Source organism: Strix aluco, chromosome 5 (assembly GCF_031877795.1).
Source record: "Strix aluco isolate bStrAlu1 chromosome 5, bStrAlu1.hap1, whole genome shotgun sequence".
Taxonomy (NCBI): Eukaryota; Metazoa; Chordata; class Aves; order Strigiformes; family Strigidae; genus Strix; species Strix aluco.
This window is the reverse complement of record NC_133935.1, coordinates 44,154,575-44,172,245: the sequence shown is the minus strand read 5'-3', so window position 1 is coordinate 44,172,245 and position 17,671 is coordinate 44,154,575. Positions and strand designations below refer to the sequence as shown.

At 41.8% G+C, this 17,671-nt stretch overlaps 1 protein-coding gene across 5 annotated transcripts in view; it reads right to left on the bottom strand.

Annotated features, from left to right (window-relative positions):
* Positions 1-14,381, bottom strand: part of PPP1R12A (protein phosphatase 1 regulatory subunit 12A) — a 121,941-nt gene extending 107,560 nt beyond the window's left edge. For 4 of the 5 annotated variants that reach the window (XM_074827151.1, XM_074827153.1, XM_074827150.1 and 1 more), the window contains exon 1: positions 13,959-14,381. In XM_074827151.1, the coding sequence (XP_074683252.1) occupies positions 13,959-14,195 (237 nt within the window). In that variant the 5' untranslated portion in view covers positions 14,196-14,381. The remainder of the gene's footprint in view (positions 1-13,958) is intronic. The other variant, XM_074827152.1, reaches the window with a different exon arrangement.
* Positions 14,382-17,671: the final 3,290 nt, after the last annotated feature.

Genomic DNA, 17,671 nt, shown 5'->3' with positions numbered 1-17,671 from the left:
CAGGAACAACTCCGTGTATTCTGTTATTCCTTGCATTAAGCAGAGCTAAAACATTCCAGAGAGAAAGTTATAGCGCTATCATGGGTTTCAGGAGATGAGGTGGTGTCTTAGGTATCCTCACGAAGTCAAGAGGAGCAGAGATGTAAATATCCTGTGTCTCAATGGTTGCTGATACTACCAAAGAAAGGAAACAAACCTGCAACAGACCTTTCTTGGAGGAAGAAATCAAAGTAGGGCACACTCTGGGTTTCCATAAGCATCAGCACCTTGTTTAACTCTCTACAGATGCAGATTTGAATTCAGAGCCTGCTTTTATAACTTTAAAAGCACAAATAACTAACCAGTGCTGCTTATTTCTTAGAAGTTATGAGACAGAACAATTCGCCTGTCAAGATCCCGTTTCTATAACACAAGCAGACCAGGGAGACAAGAAGACAGAAAAAAAGGGGCAATTTATCTGGACTAAAAAAATACCTGTCACTGTTCTATTTTACGATCACAGATTTTCTACCCTGTCTTTCACTGTGCCTACCTTTGTCTAGGTCAAAGAACTTCTTCAAAGAGCAACTTACGCAACTACGATGTAATATGGGTCTCATGAATCAGACAGCTACCAAAGATACGTACAGAAGTGTATTGATAAAAAAGTTAGTGATGTCATTCCTGGTTAAATGACACTCCTCAGTTTTACAGCCTACCACATAAGCTCAACTGCCAAACATCTAAAGCCAGGTTTTAAACCATCTTTGTTTTAAAAATTGAAGGTTCTGGCTTAAGGTTTAAGTGGTTTTAATACCCAAGTAATGTTTGTCACTTAAGATGCAATAAAGCAGTCCAAATCCGTTGACTTAGGCTGTTATTTGTTTAAATTCTGCATAAACACCTTCCAAGTATTAATAGAATGCAAAGCATGTTATCAAATACATTATCAGCAGTGAAACATGACAAAGCAAAATGAACAGGAAAAAACTACCGAGAAAATTCTCCCATATTTAAGTCATTTAACTGGGCTAAAGAAAATAATATTAGATAATTAGAGAAGAAATGAAAAATGCTAGAAATCCTAGAGGAAAGAAATTAAGACAGCAAAGCCTTCCAAACACAGTTAGTTCCGAGAGTATGCCTTGAAAACTCTAAGAACTTGTTACCATATGTGTAGGTAAGCAAACAGCTGCCGAGATACAGTCCCTGGAGGATCTCCAAAAAGGGGGAAATTACACATCAGCTCTTCAAGCAAGCACTTGAGTCATATCTCTGTATAGTTGATAATAAACTATGTCACTGAAGAATCTATGGCTCTGATGCCAACAAGGCTTCTTAATAGAAAGTTACTTTTGGAATCCCCATAGTTTGCATGCCTTCAACTTTTACTGATGATTTTTATTTATATGTCATATTTTGAAAACAAAAACAAAAACAACTTAAACGGAAAAAATATGTTTAACAAGACTATTATCATGTAAATTTTTCCATACCAGAATTTTCTTGTTTTCATGTTTTAATCCAGCATATACACCTGACATAACAAGTCACTTACTCTAAAAAAGAATGCCAAACAATTAATAGCATCAACAGCTTTTAAGATCCACCATCTTGATTAATCAAGTACTTAGTTTTAGTAGGCTTTTCTGGCTTTTGTAAAGTTTCTATAAGTCAAACTGAAGTTGACATCCACACACATCCAGAAAAACTCCCCTCTTTCCACGTTCCTCGTGCCAGAGAACCTACTAATAATTAGGCTCCAGAAAGCTATGGTAACTTCACAGGTACAGCGATTCTCACACAGGTAGTCTTCTTGCAGCAAAAATAGAGGACAGCTCCAGACACATTTAAATTAATTTTAATCTCTCACAAACATGTCATCCAGTCAATCTATCTGCTACATCAAAATATAAAACTTCACCCAATGCAGTGTGCCCTCCTCAATTTGAGCTGCGTGTAAGTTTCTTCTTTCCTCTGTTGCACTGAACACGGAGATAAGCATCATCTTGGGTTAGTATACCAATTCCTGACTTGTTGACAGAATGGACAATTATGCTAGAATCAAGAGAAAATTCAAGTCAACAAATGCTTACAGTAGGCTTATTTGAATTTCAATAAGAAATCTGTAATCCTAGGCATGAATTGGGAGGTTCCAAAAAGAAGTCTAGTTAATGGCAGTTTGCATCAGGAACTGGCAGCTACTATATCATTTTGGACACAGCACACTTCTTGAACTGGACAATCTTGAGTTCATATGTGTAAATCTCAATTGGTAGATACAAAATAAGGCAACTAAAGTGACTGGCTAATCAGATATAGGCCTCCAATCATCTCACCAAATATAACCACGTACTGAATGTTGTAGCTGCTACTTAGGTTTCTCGTTTACACGATCTTTACAAATTGTGAACTGAAAATGCCGATTAGGAAAAAAAAAATCAGAACTCCAGCAGTCATTTTACTGAAGGACTGCATTCAACTGTACACAAAGCCATATTAAATATTTGTACTAGCCTTTAATAAAGCTTGTTCAGGGTGGTAGTTTTTCTTGAAGGGAGAAGTAAAATGACATGTCTGAGCATGAAGTTCTTACTGAAGGCAATGTGACATTCAAATACTTTGGGGAAGCCTCTAGCCTTAAACAACACCAAAACCAACAAACTAAACCTGAATACTAGCTAACCTGTAACTAGCAAGAAGATAAATCAAATAGTCCTCACACATGCTAAGACAGTACCACAGAATCACCTAGCACTTCAAGCCTATGATACACATTTCTCCAAACAGAATTTCCATCATCTGTAGTATATGTAGACCTACCAATATAGTACAGGTTTGCTTTTCTAGGGACTGTGGGGAAAAAGTACTATTTAAGAATTTAGATAAAAATAATTGCTAGAGTCTATTAAGTGGTTGTGGTTTTTTTCCCCCCAACATAAAAAGCAGCATCTCAAGCTGCCACAAAAGAATTGCAAAAAGCAAAGGGACAGCTAAATGGAAACAGGCTTTCCATCCCAGTGACATAAATACCTTCTCCCACACATCCCCCTTCATGAAAATGGAAGAGTTATCTCCGACATGCTGGTACTACCAAAGAGGCAGAAGTAATCTACTACACCATCGTGTAAACTGAGTATCTGACACTAAATATTTTTTCCCAATTAATGGTAGTCAACTAGCTGTAATTATCACTATAGGAAGCTCAGTCTGCTCTATGGAGAGAAAAAGGAAAAAAAATGTCTAGTCTGCATTTAAAGTAACTTCATCATAAAACAGCAGTCTTTAACATTGCTTAGACACCAAAAGAGCACACAGATTCCAAACTTGACATCCTTAGGAGATTAAATTATCGTTGCTATTCATTAGTGCAAAACTAGCCCATTAGCAAGGAATTAGTTGGGAATTACTAGTTTTAAGTGAAGGATAACTACATATAGAGGTTAGCACTAGGATAATCTAATTGAAGAACTCCTCTCTAGAGGAAATTAGTGAAAGGATAAAATCCTCCCCTGACCTCTCATTCTACTTTCACAAATGCAAGTAATACCTCTTTTAAACAAGATTCCTATATACAAGCAGCCAGAGATTGCCTGTGTTCCCATAATTCACATCAGTATCACAGCTGCATCCAGCACTGGTGTATGTTGTCAAAGCGTAAGTTTCTCAAGACATCCTCTTCCTGGATCCCAACTGCAGTTCCTTTTCACAAGCTATTACAATCTATAAATTAATTTAGATTTCCCACCCCCTAGTATTACATTCACGTTGTTTATACCTGGAGCTACTTGTATACCAAAATGAAAAGCAGCAAGTGCAGCATTTCTAGTAGTATTTATTTAAAGCAGTCAAATCTTTTAAACAGTAGAGAAGGCATTCTAAAAATCCAAACACCACTTGAGCCTGCAAACGCAGAGCTAGAATTACAATCACCACTTTTGCATCCTCTTCAATTGCTGAGAAAACAATTGCAAAGAGCTCCCCCACTCCCACATCTTCTTACACGGGTCAGTAACTGATAACACACTTTTACAAAATATGCAGTGTTATCTTCTGGCACTCACACTAAGTTGTTCTACACTTTCCTCTGAAATGGTAGTTTAAGTCACCACTGCTATATTTACCTACAGATATAGTGAAAACTTGTTAATACAATAACTTCATGAGCTTTCTCTGAAGTCACATTTGACAGATCAGGCCACTATAGATAAGATGACATTGCAAATTGCAGGTAGAAATATGAAGAAGTTCTCACATAAAACTGAGGGCAGCTCAACTAAAACAGAGGGCAATCATATACTTGTCAGAGGCCTTCTTCAGTATTTTACAAGTATATTACAAGCGTTAAGCACAAGAGCCACTAGATCTGTTAAGTTACTCCTTCACAGAGATGAGGGGACAGTTGTTTCTCTTCCTAAGCAACAAACACCCAATAAGCACTATGACATACAAGTATTAGCATTCAATACCATTACTGCACACATACAAATGTGTGTGCTATACAGACACACAAGTGTCAAGCATTTGGCTAGGTTGTCTACAAGCAAGTAGAAAGTAAGTGACTAGAAAGCCATGTTCAGAGAGATTCACAAACAAAAACCCACCGATAAGACACCCTCTCTGCTCTGTTAGACTCAAACCAAGAAAGTGACATTATCTCTGAAAGTAGAATTTTTGTGTAAAGTGTTAAAACTTTTATCTTCCACTGACTAGGAGACAAAAAGCAGACTCCTCACGGAAAAAATCTTTATCATTAGGACCTAAAATAATTCAAGTTGCAGTAGTTGAACAAAATAAAAGTGGTAGCAAACTGAAGTTTTCTAGAAAGAAAAGAAAGAAGCTTTCTAAAAACAGTTTTTAAGATGGTTTGATAGAAATGAGATTATTACCTAACAGAAGTCCCAATTTGGCCCACAGGGACAAAATGCTGTCACCCCGAGCTTCACTTTTTACTTTGATTAAAACCTAAGGCAATTCATTTTTGCTCAAATTTTCAGCAAGTTCAGCACCTAAAGCAGCAGGCTGGATTGATTTGAAAACATTTCCAAATAACAGGTTAGTAAAACAAGTTTAAGAGTTGCTGACTTTTTGTAACTAGATTAAAAGGTAACTTAATGCTGCAACAACAATAAGCAGGCTTACTTATAGAATACAGGGAAGGTACTGATCAAGAAGATAATACCAATAACTTTGGATTGTTACATCTCTGAGATGGGGGGGGCACACTTTTGGAAAACTCTCATTGATTTCATTAAGATTATTCACCTAATTAAGCCTACCCATTCAAGTATAATTGCATACATTCGTAAACATACTGCAAGCAACAATGCTTTTGTTAAAACTTGGGACAACATACCTTGCAAATTCTCCACTTCAGTAATGAAAGCACAGGTTTTCAATCAATGCCAAAGCAAATTTCAGGACATTAGTAAGCCAAAAGTTAAAGCCAGAAGCCCGAGATGGTATTTTGGTTTCAAAAAGGGCCCACAAGAATCATGGGCTTGACAGAGGAATGCAGCTTCTCAGTGAAAGCTTCATCCAGTGTTTCAGAAGGTAGCGTTGATCACACACATACATCAGTGTATACGCTTGTCAGCTGTGTTCACCTTTGTTACCAGATGAAGATAGTGTTATTCTGCCTTAGACAAATACTCAATTCAAGTGTGAAATTTTAAGAAAAATACTGTTAAGTAAATTAATCCTATAAGTTTGAAGCAGAACTATTAACAAACAAGTTTCATATTGCTAACATCCATCTTAGTCATTCTGTGAAAGAACCAAAAAATAACAGGAAAATGAAATTCACATGAGAAATGGCATATGTATATTTAAGATCCACAAGACAAGGCCAAGACTTGCATGTAATCCCCTGATGTACAAGAAACCTCAACTACTCAAGTACATATATAGAAGACACTTTGGTTGCTCTTCTAGCTTCACTAGCAGGATGGTAAAACAGCAACAGCAAAACTAAATGATCAATCACCCCAGAAGTAAAACTTGCATAGTAATCACCACTGGCTGGCTAACAGATCAGGTCAAAGCAAGCTGTCATAGTCTGAACTCAAGACCCTGAATTATAATCGTAACATGGGAAAATAAATCAAAGGATATTTCAGACTGATTTTTTTAAAAAAAATTAAAAAAAAAAAATCAGTGAGACTTGGCCCCTGACAGAATGTTTCAGAGCTGGAACCATTTCTAACAACCACAGCTTACAGATATTTTAGTATCAAAATAGATGGTTATGTGCTAGTTATAGACCAAATGCAAAATTAAAGTATCCAGAAGTTACAGTAGTATAGGAACTATTTACTTGCAGCCTTGAAAACAAACTGACTTCTGTGCGTAGGCCCAAGATGGGGCCGCATTTGCTGGTCATGTTTTTTTTCAGAGGTTTCACCCTCTTAAAGCCAATTCCACTCCTCACTCTGTATAACAGACCTTTAGGATTCATTAGTCTAGGAAATATATTGTTAATGGGGTAAGTGCTAACACCACTCAGGCATAAATGGGAAACAGTCCTGTTCAAAGACTTCATCATATTGCTCTAATTTTGGTTTTGTGAATGAGTTGTCAAAGATTCAGCGTTTCCAGGATAAGCACAGTGGCTGATGCAGTGTTCTCAAAAAACAACTGAAACAGAAAAGCTGGGTACCAGGTCATGTCAAAACAAAGCATTTAAAAAAAATATCCAGAAATGCTCCCCTCCCTGCCCACCCCCACCAAGTACTCTCATCATCTTTTGCCCTCTTATTCTATCTTTACAGTCTTGAAATTACTAGAAAGGAAACAGCTGAGGAATGCTGCCACTCTTATGCCATGCTTTCCATTGACTGTCATTTCAGGAATGCATATGTGAAAGTAAAGCAGCTTGGAATGTCTCCACCCATCCAGGAGCATCAGAAGCTGCCCAGCTTACCGACAGCTCCACTGCCTTGCAGCTGCATTCCAGTTTACATTTTTACGGTTGCCCAGAACAATGAAGAAGGATATATCATTAAGCACCAATATAACATTTGTTAGGTAAATGTCCTCATACGTTGCATGTCCTATATGCATATACTCTATATTGATATTACCGTATGGCAGTTAACAAGGCAAAACTTACAGCTTCTTGGTTGCAAAAGTCCCAGAAGGGTGTACCCATGCTATAGTTGTCCAAAACTACCACCACATTCCTTTCAGAGCATATTCATTTGTCTAAGTCTAACCCATCTGAATACATTCTTGGATAAAATTAAGTATTTGCTAGAACATGTGCATGTTCTTCAATTCTACATCCTGTCAGCCTGGACTCAGGAGTCACAATTACACAGAAAGAGAAGAGCAATTTGTTGGGCTCTCAGTTTTTGAAGATTGTAATAAGTGTCTTACTAGCCCCAGTAAGAAATTGGAGAAAGAGAGCAAGTGAGAGTATGAGCAAAGGGATAAACAAGTAAAGAACTGGTCAAGAGCCCGTCAAAACATCTGTTCCAACTAAAATTTAGCATATACCCTTAAACCTGGAACAGATCCTCAGTCAGAAGACCCAAGATGTATCTATACTAATGATTTATACTGACTGCTGCTGTCTCCTAGCTCAGATTTAGCTAACAGACTGAAATTTAGTAATTCAGTAAAAAATAACACACTCGCTGCTACAATCCCAAGGTGAAAAAGGCTACAAATCAAGTAGGTTCACATCAATTTTATTCATACAAAAGCACATCTCATCTATTCTTACAAGGTGCTTTTGATGACTTATCATGAAAAAGTGTCCTAACAATACCAAGAATATGCCAGAATACATAGAAACCATACATAAAGCTTTACTGTAAAAACAGCATTAATGGTACAGTGAAATTCATAGCTATAGACAAGCCGAAATTGTCCTTGAACATTAGCTTTGGTAAATACTAAAGTCCTAACAGCTGAATTCATCCTTACATTGAATGTAGAACTCTTCCTCTATGACTAGGTAAGTTTAAGAAATCTGTCAGTTACACTCTAACATGGAAACTTGCTTTAAATACTTAAAATAATTACTACATGATAGAATTTAGTTGTTCTATTTGTGCATAGGAAATATCCATAGCAATGAGAACTGCTGTGTAATCCCAGGTTCAAACCTGACAGACGATAAAAAGGCCAAGAAATGCTTGGAGATAACAAACCTAAAAAGGTGAAAAGACTGTTACTTGTTTCTTTTATAAAACATCAAGCAGAACACAATTCTTTTCAATGCAGCATTTAAATTTCCATTATTCTATTTAAAGTATATTACGAAGAATCACATCTTTTTTTCCTCTTCTTGCTTCCATTTCAAAGAGTAAAAAAAAAAAATCTTAGAAGACAAGATCAGTAGGAAGTCAACAAGTACTTACTGGTAGAATCTGAACCTAGCTACTGTAACTATGGAGAGAAAGATCCATGGTCCACATGAGAACCAGTTCCTATTACAAAGGGAATTTTAAACAAATATGCCTCTGTAGTCTAATCACTGAGTGAAGTCAACGTTACACTTATTTCAGGAATCATTTTCTCCGTGCTTTGTTGTACAGATAGAGAATTATAAAAAAAAAAAAAAATCAGAATAACATAGTACAAGCTGAGCAAATGACTCAAAAATTCTCAGGTATCATCTACAATGAGAGCATTAGGGGGTTTAGTGGGTGGGAGATTGTTTTGCCTCCAAACAGTGAGATTTATTAGGCATCAGGTTTGTAACCTGGTACAAAACTTTCTGTATGAAAGGAAGCTCTCTTACTTGACAGTCTTGAAAAATCAGCAAGTTTACCATAAAACCAGTATTTTCTCTCTCTAAAAGAGACAGTGCATAAGTCATAGCTAGGAGGTTACTAAGATAGCTTTGAGCTATTTCCATACCTTCCTTATCCTTCATTGTTGGGTGCTGCTGCTATGATTCAAACACCCTAGAGATTTAAGACTGTAGCAACCTGTTCTTTCCTCTTATGACTTGACATGCTCCGCATGCTGTGGCCTCAGCTCAAATACATGACCTGGGTTATCACTTGTCAAAAAGGATCCCAACAGTGCAGCCTTAATGTCCTCTATCAAGTTCTAAGGCAAAGGGATCCAGTGCTGGTAGATCTTACATCCCTTCTTCATCACTTCTTGCTGTTAAAAAGGATGTCGTAACAACGGCGACAGTTGATGCCAACTGTAACGATACCCTTTACCGTATCGGGTACGATGAGCATGCCCCCAGGAGTCCTGACAGAACTTTTCACATAAACGACTGCAGAAACTCACAAAAAAGGAGGGTACTTCTTATCCAAGTAATGAATCCCATAGAACCCACAGGAAATATTAAGACAGCAGTAACTGTCCTTAACCAGTTAGAAAGAACAAGTGTTCAGTGAAACACACTTGTGAAGAGTTCCTCAGCATCTTAATTACTACTGAGGGATCAACACAGCAGAGTCCTACAGCAGTGACCTCGAAACAAAATTTCTATTTAACACTGCATACTGCTATGCCTGCAAACTAATAATGTCAGTAAAACAGTCTCACCTTCGTACTCAATTTAGTACTTGAAGAGTTGCAGAAAAACACTAATATTTTCAACAGAGCCTTTGGGAAACTTTGCTTAATTAAACTGCACTTGTCCTGGACAAAAAAGAGCACATGAACGCTTCATTAAGGAGCCTCTCTTGCTGTTCAGCCTTCACCAAGACTCAACGATCCCCAAGCACAAACAGCCAAGACAATTTCCCTTATCTTACCTCCAAAGCAGGAGGAAGAAGCAAGATCAAGACAGCAAGACATGCTCCTTTCATGCTATATGGTGGAATTAGGCTGCAGCGCCCACTTTCCTCACCCAGAAAGAATGAGGCCAAAAACCAGGTTACCACCTCCGAAGTCTGAGCAGCTTCAAAGAAAAAGGGCAGCCAAAAAGGCAGCTGCATAAATTGTCATACCTAACCACAGCCTAATCTCAGTCACCTTCTTTATCAGGAGCGTGCAGGTACTCCACAGTGCACACCCCGTGCTCCCAGGGGAGCAGCGTGCACAGGAAATCCAGCCTTCCAGGAAAATGGTCACACCATGGTCCCTACCCACAACATGCAGCCTTCCCATGGTGCTGACCAGAAAGGGTGGGCTCCTCTTTCCTGTACAAAGCTCTGTGTAACTTTTAGACAAACACTTTCAGTCACTTAAGTAATAAATTCCAATCAGAGCTACTGAACCAAGTCCTCTTTCACGAAAGGCAAGGAAAGAGAGGAAAAGAGAGTCCAAACTCTGAGGAAGGATAGGTGCTAAACTTTCAGGATGACAGAATTGAATCCCACTCTGAATAAATATGTCTGCCCTAGAAGGGACGAGGTTTTATTGAACACAGTATACAACCTCTTCTTAACATTATTTCAGAATATGCCACAGAAACTATTAATCTGTATGGTCACAGTTCACCTTTTTTTTCTCAAGTTCTCCTTACATTTAACTGTTAAGGCAGATTAGAAAAACTGCACTATCTGTAAATTAGACCTTATCCCACGTGACAACTGTCTGGAACTATTTAAAAACAATCAACTTCAACCTCCACTAAATTAACAGAACAGACATCTGATTATAAATTTAAGGTCTAATCTAAAAGTAAGTTTTCTGGTCTTACAGACATATACACACACAATATGTACATAATGTAGGATATTACAGCAGAATACACACTACCCTGCTGCAATATCCTACATTGCATATATCTCCCATAGATAGAAAAATGGTACTACCTGGTTTTGTTCTTTGTGCCAAAGGCCTAACCTGATCTTATGCTAAAATAAATTCTTAAAGAGAATGACATTTGAACCCAACATTACATTCAGGAATAATAATGATCATCTAATGACACATTTTCCCCCTTCTTCCAGATCTTTAACTCAAAGAAATTTAATTGACACATCCTCTGATACGATGCATTCAAGTCCATTCATTTATACTTGCATGCGCGTAAAACAAAATCACTCATTGTCAGTGTCAAGAGATGAAGAAAGTACCTGCATATATGCTCTCCCCCTTCCTCCTCTGAGCTACCAAGATAATTGTAATTTTTTTCTTTCCTGTACGCATTAAAAGAAACAATTCTACATAAAGTTTTCTGATGGTGATGGCATTCTACCCAACTGATACAGGAAAAGTTTAGCTGATGGATTTAGTAACAAAGCTTTATGCTTCATTAAAGACCAGATCCAAAGTCCACCAGAATTTCAGGATTAATAGTACTTCCCCCCTCAGCACTTCCAACCACCTGGGCTGCGGAAAAGAAAGCACAGCTTAAGTCCCTTCCTATAACTGTTACACCTAGCAGGAAAAACAAAGGCCAAATAGTATATTAAATATTTAATTCTATCACTGTTTTGGACGCAGGCATTTGCTGTCAATAACCGCAAAAATAAGTTACATGCAAGACAAAAATGACACAAACCAAAAAGGTCGTCACTTATCTTTGCTGAGATAAATTTATTCCTGTGTAGCAGTAAAGTCTATGTGGATCTGACAGACAACACAAAACCAAACGAAAACCCACAAAGCAACAGCAAACCATGGCAATCTTACACAACGAGGACTTCAACATAACTGACATCAATCAGTCAAAACTCTGTCAGGAAAAATGACAAATTTTTGAAGAGTTTCCTTTGGGAACAGATACAGCTTTTTTCCATGCCACAGCCAAACGAATTCAAGTTATAGACTGCATCATGTATGATTTGCACCTTTTATACGGCATATTAGAGGAAAATCATTTTATTGATAATAATGAGGTGAAACCATTCAGCGTTTGTCATGGGCACAGTTTTGTTATATGCCTTTTTTTTTAATAGCAACAGGCAACGTTCATTTAGAATCCTCTTGAGACAGTCTAGTAACTTCACAACTGATCTTACTTGCTTTTAATATCATAAAACCAGAAAAGGCTCTTTGATATCACTGGGGGGGGGTGGGGGTGGGGGAGAGGAGAGTAAGCAAGAGTTTTAGCAGTGATGTAAATCTTCACCTCTGTTCCCTCAGACTTTGCCCTTCCAAACTGCAAGCTGACCACAGGTAAAAAGAAGGGTAGAATAAGCTCAGATGATCTTGATGAAAGCTTTGTTTATATAGTATCAAAGACATTTTGAAAATGCAATCTAGACTTCATGAAGAGAGATAACACCATTCATCCCTTATTCTAACAATAGAGTCAAACCAAACGTCATCCTTTCCTACCAATCACTGGAGTACTGTAACTTGTAGACTCAACGATCTAACCAGTTAAGGTATGACTTCTAATACAGAGCTCCCTGGAAGCATGAAGCCATGGTTAGAGAAGGATGAATACATAAAACCTCACCATGCAGTGACAGGCTAGCCTGAAGTCAGGTAACTGTGCTACGGTAACATGCTGACAGGCTTAACCACAACACACATTCATTCTTCCAGTTCAGTTCACAACTGAAAGTAAACCAATACCCTTTACAGGGGAGCAAGTGACAACTTATACAGAGGAAATAGAGCAAAGAGCAGTAGAATTTGATATCTCATGTTCAGAAGGGGATTCTATCCAGTACTATGTATTTGCAGAGCCTCACATCCCTGAAAATCTATATGGGATGCATAAAATACATTAAACAAACATGAGGTAGTGAATTTAAGAAAAGCACTGAATAACAACAATGTCCTACTTACCTCACTTAACCATTTTGGGAGGATCAACCTACATCTCAATCATCAAGATTTTTTTTTTTTTAACTACTGAACAACTTCTAAACTTGAGAACAAGAAGCTAGCCTGTCAAAAGATCATTTTTTGCTTTTTGGATATCCAGTGAACCTAATATTGTGTGGAAGCTTTTGGCCTTCTAGAGAAACAAAAACTATTCAGGCAAACCCGCATTATCTCCGGATTGCCACAGCCTTTCCTTATTTGGCTAACGTTTTGAGATTCCAATCAGACTGCTATGAAGTTCAACATGCACAAAGCATCCATTTTGAGGAAACTTCACAGCCAGTTTCCCTTCCATTCCCCCCCTGCCCCAAGTGAAAGTTATCTCACTCAGCACCAACCCCCTTCCCACATACCCACACCAGAACAAAGCAATATGGATTCGTTTTTCTACTGCTCTCCAACGCACGGAAGAAAAAAGTAAGAGCCCTGCTCCCCTTAAAGTTCAGCTTTCACACTGCGGCAGAAGCCATCGCTAAAGAAAGCAAGCAGCCTGTTATTGATACACGTTTCTATATTAGGAACAAAACACCGGTTCCCCTTAGAAACCGGAGAGAAATAGATGATCCGTCTCCCCACACGCCCGCCCGCACATAAGAGCGGGGCTTAATCGGCTCAACTGCTGCGAAGTCGGGGAGACGAGGGAAGCAGGAAACTGCTACCGGGATCCCGGGCAAGGGGCAGCCGGGGGAAGGGCCCCCCGAGGCGGGCCCGCCTCCCTCACCTGCCAACCAGCACCCCTCCGCCGGGGGGCACCTGTCCCCGGCCCCCCCAGCTGCCTCCCGGGCAGCACGGGGCAGGGCCCGCTCCCCCCGGCCCTCCCGAGGGAGGCGCTGCCAAACAGGGGAAGCGAGGCGAGCGCGGAAAGCGAAAGAGGGTCACCGGCACCTCTTCCCCGCCGAAGGAGAGGCCCAACCGCCCCCTCCCGACGCCCGGCCTGCGGGGACGGGGCGCAGCCTCTCGCCCCTCCAAGCCTAGCCGGCCCGCGCCGCTCCCCCGCGGCCCCCTCCAGCCGGCCGGCCGCCCCCCTCCGAGCCTTGACCCCGGTCGCCACCGCCTCCCGCCCCGCGCTCCCGGCCCCTCCCCGCCCCGACACCCCCCAGCGGAGGGGAGAGCAGCCGCCTCCGGCCCCTTCTTCCTTCACCTCCTCCCGGGAGAGGGGGGGGGGGGGGCTTGGCCTCGCCCCCCCTTCCCTGCCTGCCCAAGCCCCGGTCCCGTCGCCGAGATCGGTCAGGCCCCCCCACACCCGCCCCAGCCGGCGGGAACGGCTCCGCACCGACCTGGTGGAGCGCGGTGAGCCCGTCCACATTGGCGTAGTTGATGTCGGCGCCCCGCTCCAGCAGCCGCAGCACCTCCTCGGTGTCCCCGCTGGAGCAGGCGGCCAGGAAGACGGCTCCGTCGTCGAACTTCACCTTGGTCTTTTTGCGCTTGACCACGGGCGGCTCCAGGTCGGTCTCGGAGCCGATCCAGCGCTTCAGCTGCTCGTTCCGCTTCTGCTTGGCGTCCGCCATCTTCATACCCCGCTCCTGCCTGGCCCCCTTAGCTAACGCCGCACCGAGGATAGACTATATACCGCCAGTATCCCACAGCGCACCGCGGCCCGCACTCGCCCTCACTCACTCACCCACCCAGATGGAGGGCGCAGGGCGGGAGGGGACCAGAGGGGCGGGGCAGCGGCGGCGGCCTCGTTAGCATAACCCCGCGAGAGTGGCGGGAGGCGGGGCTGGAGGGGCGGGGAGGGCGCGCAAGCGGAGCGGTGGCGTCACCACCGGCGGGCGGGGCGGGGCGGGGCGGGGCGGTAGCGCGGCCGGCGGGGGCGGGGCGGCAGCGGGGGGCGGGGAGGGGGCAATGCCGGGGTGAGGAGTGCCGAGGAGGGCAGTGCCGCCGCCGCCGCCGCCTGTGTTGTGACTGGGGCGAGGCCGGCTCGGTTTGCCTCATCCCGGGCCCATGAGTTCAAGAGTTCAGCCGAAGGGTCACTGGCTTCCCCTGCCCCGCCGGGGCGGAGATCCCCACCGCCGCCGGGGAAGAGCCGGGCCGAGAGGTGGCCGCGGCCCCGCACGGCGCCTGCTGCCTGCCTGGGCGTTGCCTCGGGGGCGCCCGGGGCACCGGCCTTCTCTCGCTGCGGCCTGGGTCTGCTGTCAAGGCTGGAAAAAAGCACAGTCAGAAAGCGATGAGGGCCTTGCCAATAAAACGGTCGCTACCGGAGGGTGACCTGGAACATACTTCTCCAAAACGAAGCGTGTGGGGAGAGGGAACGGTGTGGTTTATGGGGGCGTCTGGTGTAGGCCTTAAACCCCAAAACCTAAGCCCAGCTTCGGGCGTGTGGCTCCCAGGGGCCGCTGAGGCTGGAAGCGCGGTGCTCCCCCACCTCCGCCGGGCAGGCTGGTTAACGGTGCTGCCTGTCCCTGCCCGCGGCCCCTGGCACACGCGGCAGCAGCGGCGTTTCTGCCTGCCTTGGCAAACGGGGCGAATGCAGCCACTTGCAGGAAAGAAACGGGACGACTTACCGAGGATCCTTTGTTTCGGGAAGTTAGACATGTCCACGTTAGGGCAGCCTGCAGTACAAAAGCACCATCTCCCATTTGCCGTGACACTTCTGTGTGGCGGTGGACAAATCCCTGTGCTTATTGTCTGTTTCACTTAAAGTTCACTTCCATCATCCGAAAACCTAGGGCAGCGCATCCATCTTTTCTGTTGGGAGAAAACAAAGCATACAGCATTTGAAAATACAAAGACTAAAATGTATTTGTTTGGAGTTGCGACTTCTAGGAAACAAGCTATTATAGGTAATAAAAATTTTTCCATGCATAGCATGTTTAGCTAAAAGCAATCTGTATTTTGTTATAAATTGAATCATCTCTGGGGATAAAATGTGGTTTTAAACTTCTTGGAAAGAAAGTTTTCTTTTCATCTAATTATAGAAAATGAAGCATAGTTTGAGAGGGTCACCAAACCTCATACACTTCAAATTTTGCATGGTTTGTTCTTTTCTAATTGTAATGTCTTCTTATGCTGGACAGTTTCATAGGCTACTCAGGCTTCTTATTTCCATTTTCATTGATAAAAATATCAGTGGCATTTTGCAAGAGTAATAGTTGTAAGGTACCTGCAGCAATGTGTTCTTAATGTCTTTCAGAACAGATGTTCAACTGGAGATATTTGCATAGTATCCATCAGATTTACTCATACAGCACTGCATGAGATACAACGCATTGACAATTTGCAGGCGCAATGGGATTGTGAACAAAAGACGTCATCTTGCAGTCAAGATGAAGGATTTGCCAGAGAAAGATTTTCAGTCTAAGTAGGTGGATGAACAATTACCTGGCACCTAATTTATACCTTCCCATTAACAGCCTGTGGGACTATCCAGAGCTACAGTTTAGGCTCCCGGGTTTGAAAGTATGGCTGACTCTGCATAATGCACTTCAGAAGCAGTCTTTGCAGTGTTTATTACTCACACAGGTGATTGAGTTGTGCTTTGGCATGGCACTGGTACCATCAGCCCAGTATGGACAGTCACCAGCCAGGACCTTGGCTGCATCAACTGACTCACAGCTAAGGAAGGGATTTGTGCAGGCTCCAGCCGCCTGTTGTGGTCTTGTCCTCATGGGCAAACTTCCTTGGGGAAGGAATCAATACAGTGCCATTTCCTAAGGAGCTGAAAACTATAACCCAGAAAAACACAACACAAGATAAAAGCTGAATCCTCCTTCCCCAGGTGTCTGATATTTTACATGTACTCTCCCCAACATGCTGCTTCTCTCTCAGATGGCTGTCTGAAAATCTGACTCTTCAAAGACACCATATAGCTGAAGAATGTAATACACTGATTTCAGCAAGCAGTATTTAAATCAAGTGCTTTATTAGCAGCGAAGTAATTCCAGGCAAATTGATAGGCACTTACTCAAAATGCACTCTTCTAGGAATATCATAGTCATGGAGCATGCTTTTAGGCTTCCATAAGAGCTCCAGTCCCCTCCACTTCATTCCTCCAGCTCAGATTCTTCTTTCTGGTCATGGATCTTCCTTTAACTCCTTCAGCTTACTCTCCTTGGCTTGTTAGCGAAATGCAGAGGTTCTACAGCTCAGAAAGCACAACTCTTTCTGTTCTTAAGTATCATACAGTCTGGTTTTAAAGACCAGATCTAATATTTTCCCTTTTTTCCTTTCTCCAGGGCACTTTTCACTGATCCAGCTCCACCTTTTCAGAGAACTTCAGCAAATATCTTTCCTTACACTGCAGCTATTTGTATGTTCTACATTCTTGACTTTATTTTTCCATGACTTTCTCATTTTTTTGGGTTGCACCTCATTTGAGAGTTATGTTATGTTTGAGGCTTTTTACAGACTCCACAGACAACGTATAATTCATTTGTGCAGCCAGATGAAATTCAGATATTCCATATATATGGAGTATATATGTCTTTCCCAGATAACCATGTGCTCTGCAGTAAATTATATGTGGTTCTTGAATGTGATCTAGCAAAGCATATGGTCTTCCTTAAGCAAAAAGTAGAGCTGTTATTCATGTAAACTGGTTAATCTCTGCAATTGTTCACATTTTCTGTATTCAACAAAATTCAGAACAAGAAGAGAATAATTATAAAAATAATAATTATTATTCCTGAAACTTGTTTTTAATTTCTGTATTTTTCCTATCTCATATCTCACATAAAATTTTGTAACATCAATAGCAAGGACATACTGGGCCATATTCTTTATCCCATCCTACCATTTTGATGTAATTCAATTTCAATGTAAAATCAGTGTATCTGAGAGGAGATGAAACCATCTACAGCTTCTAATTCAGTACTAACTGATCTAAATATATACAATTACCAATAATATTTACTGCAGAAATCTGATATTCTTTTCCAGTTATCTACCTAAGCATGGAGGGTAAAATTCATCTGTGCAGGGGGTTAGACCAAACCCTGTATATTAAGGCTCTCTTCGAAGATGATATTGGAAGTGAGTATAAAATTTGTCC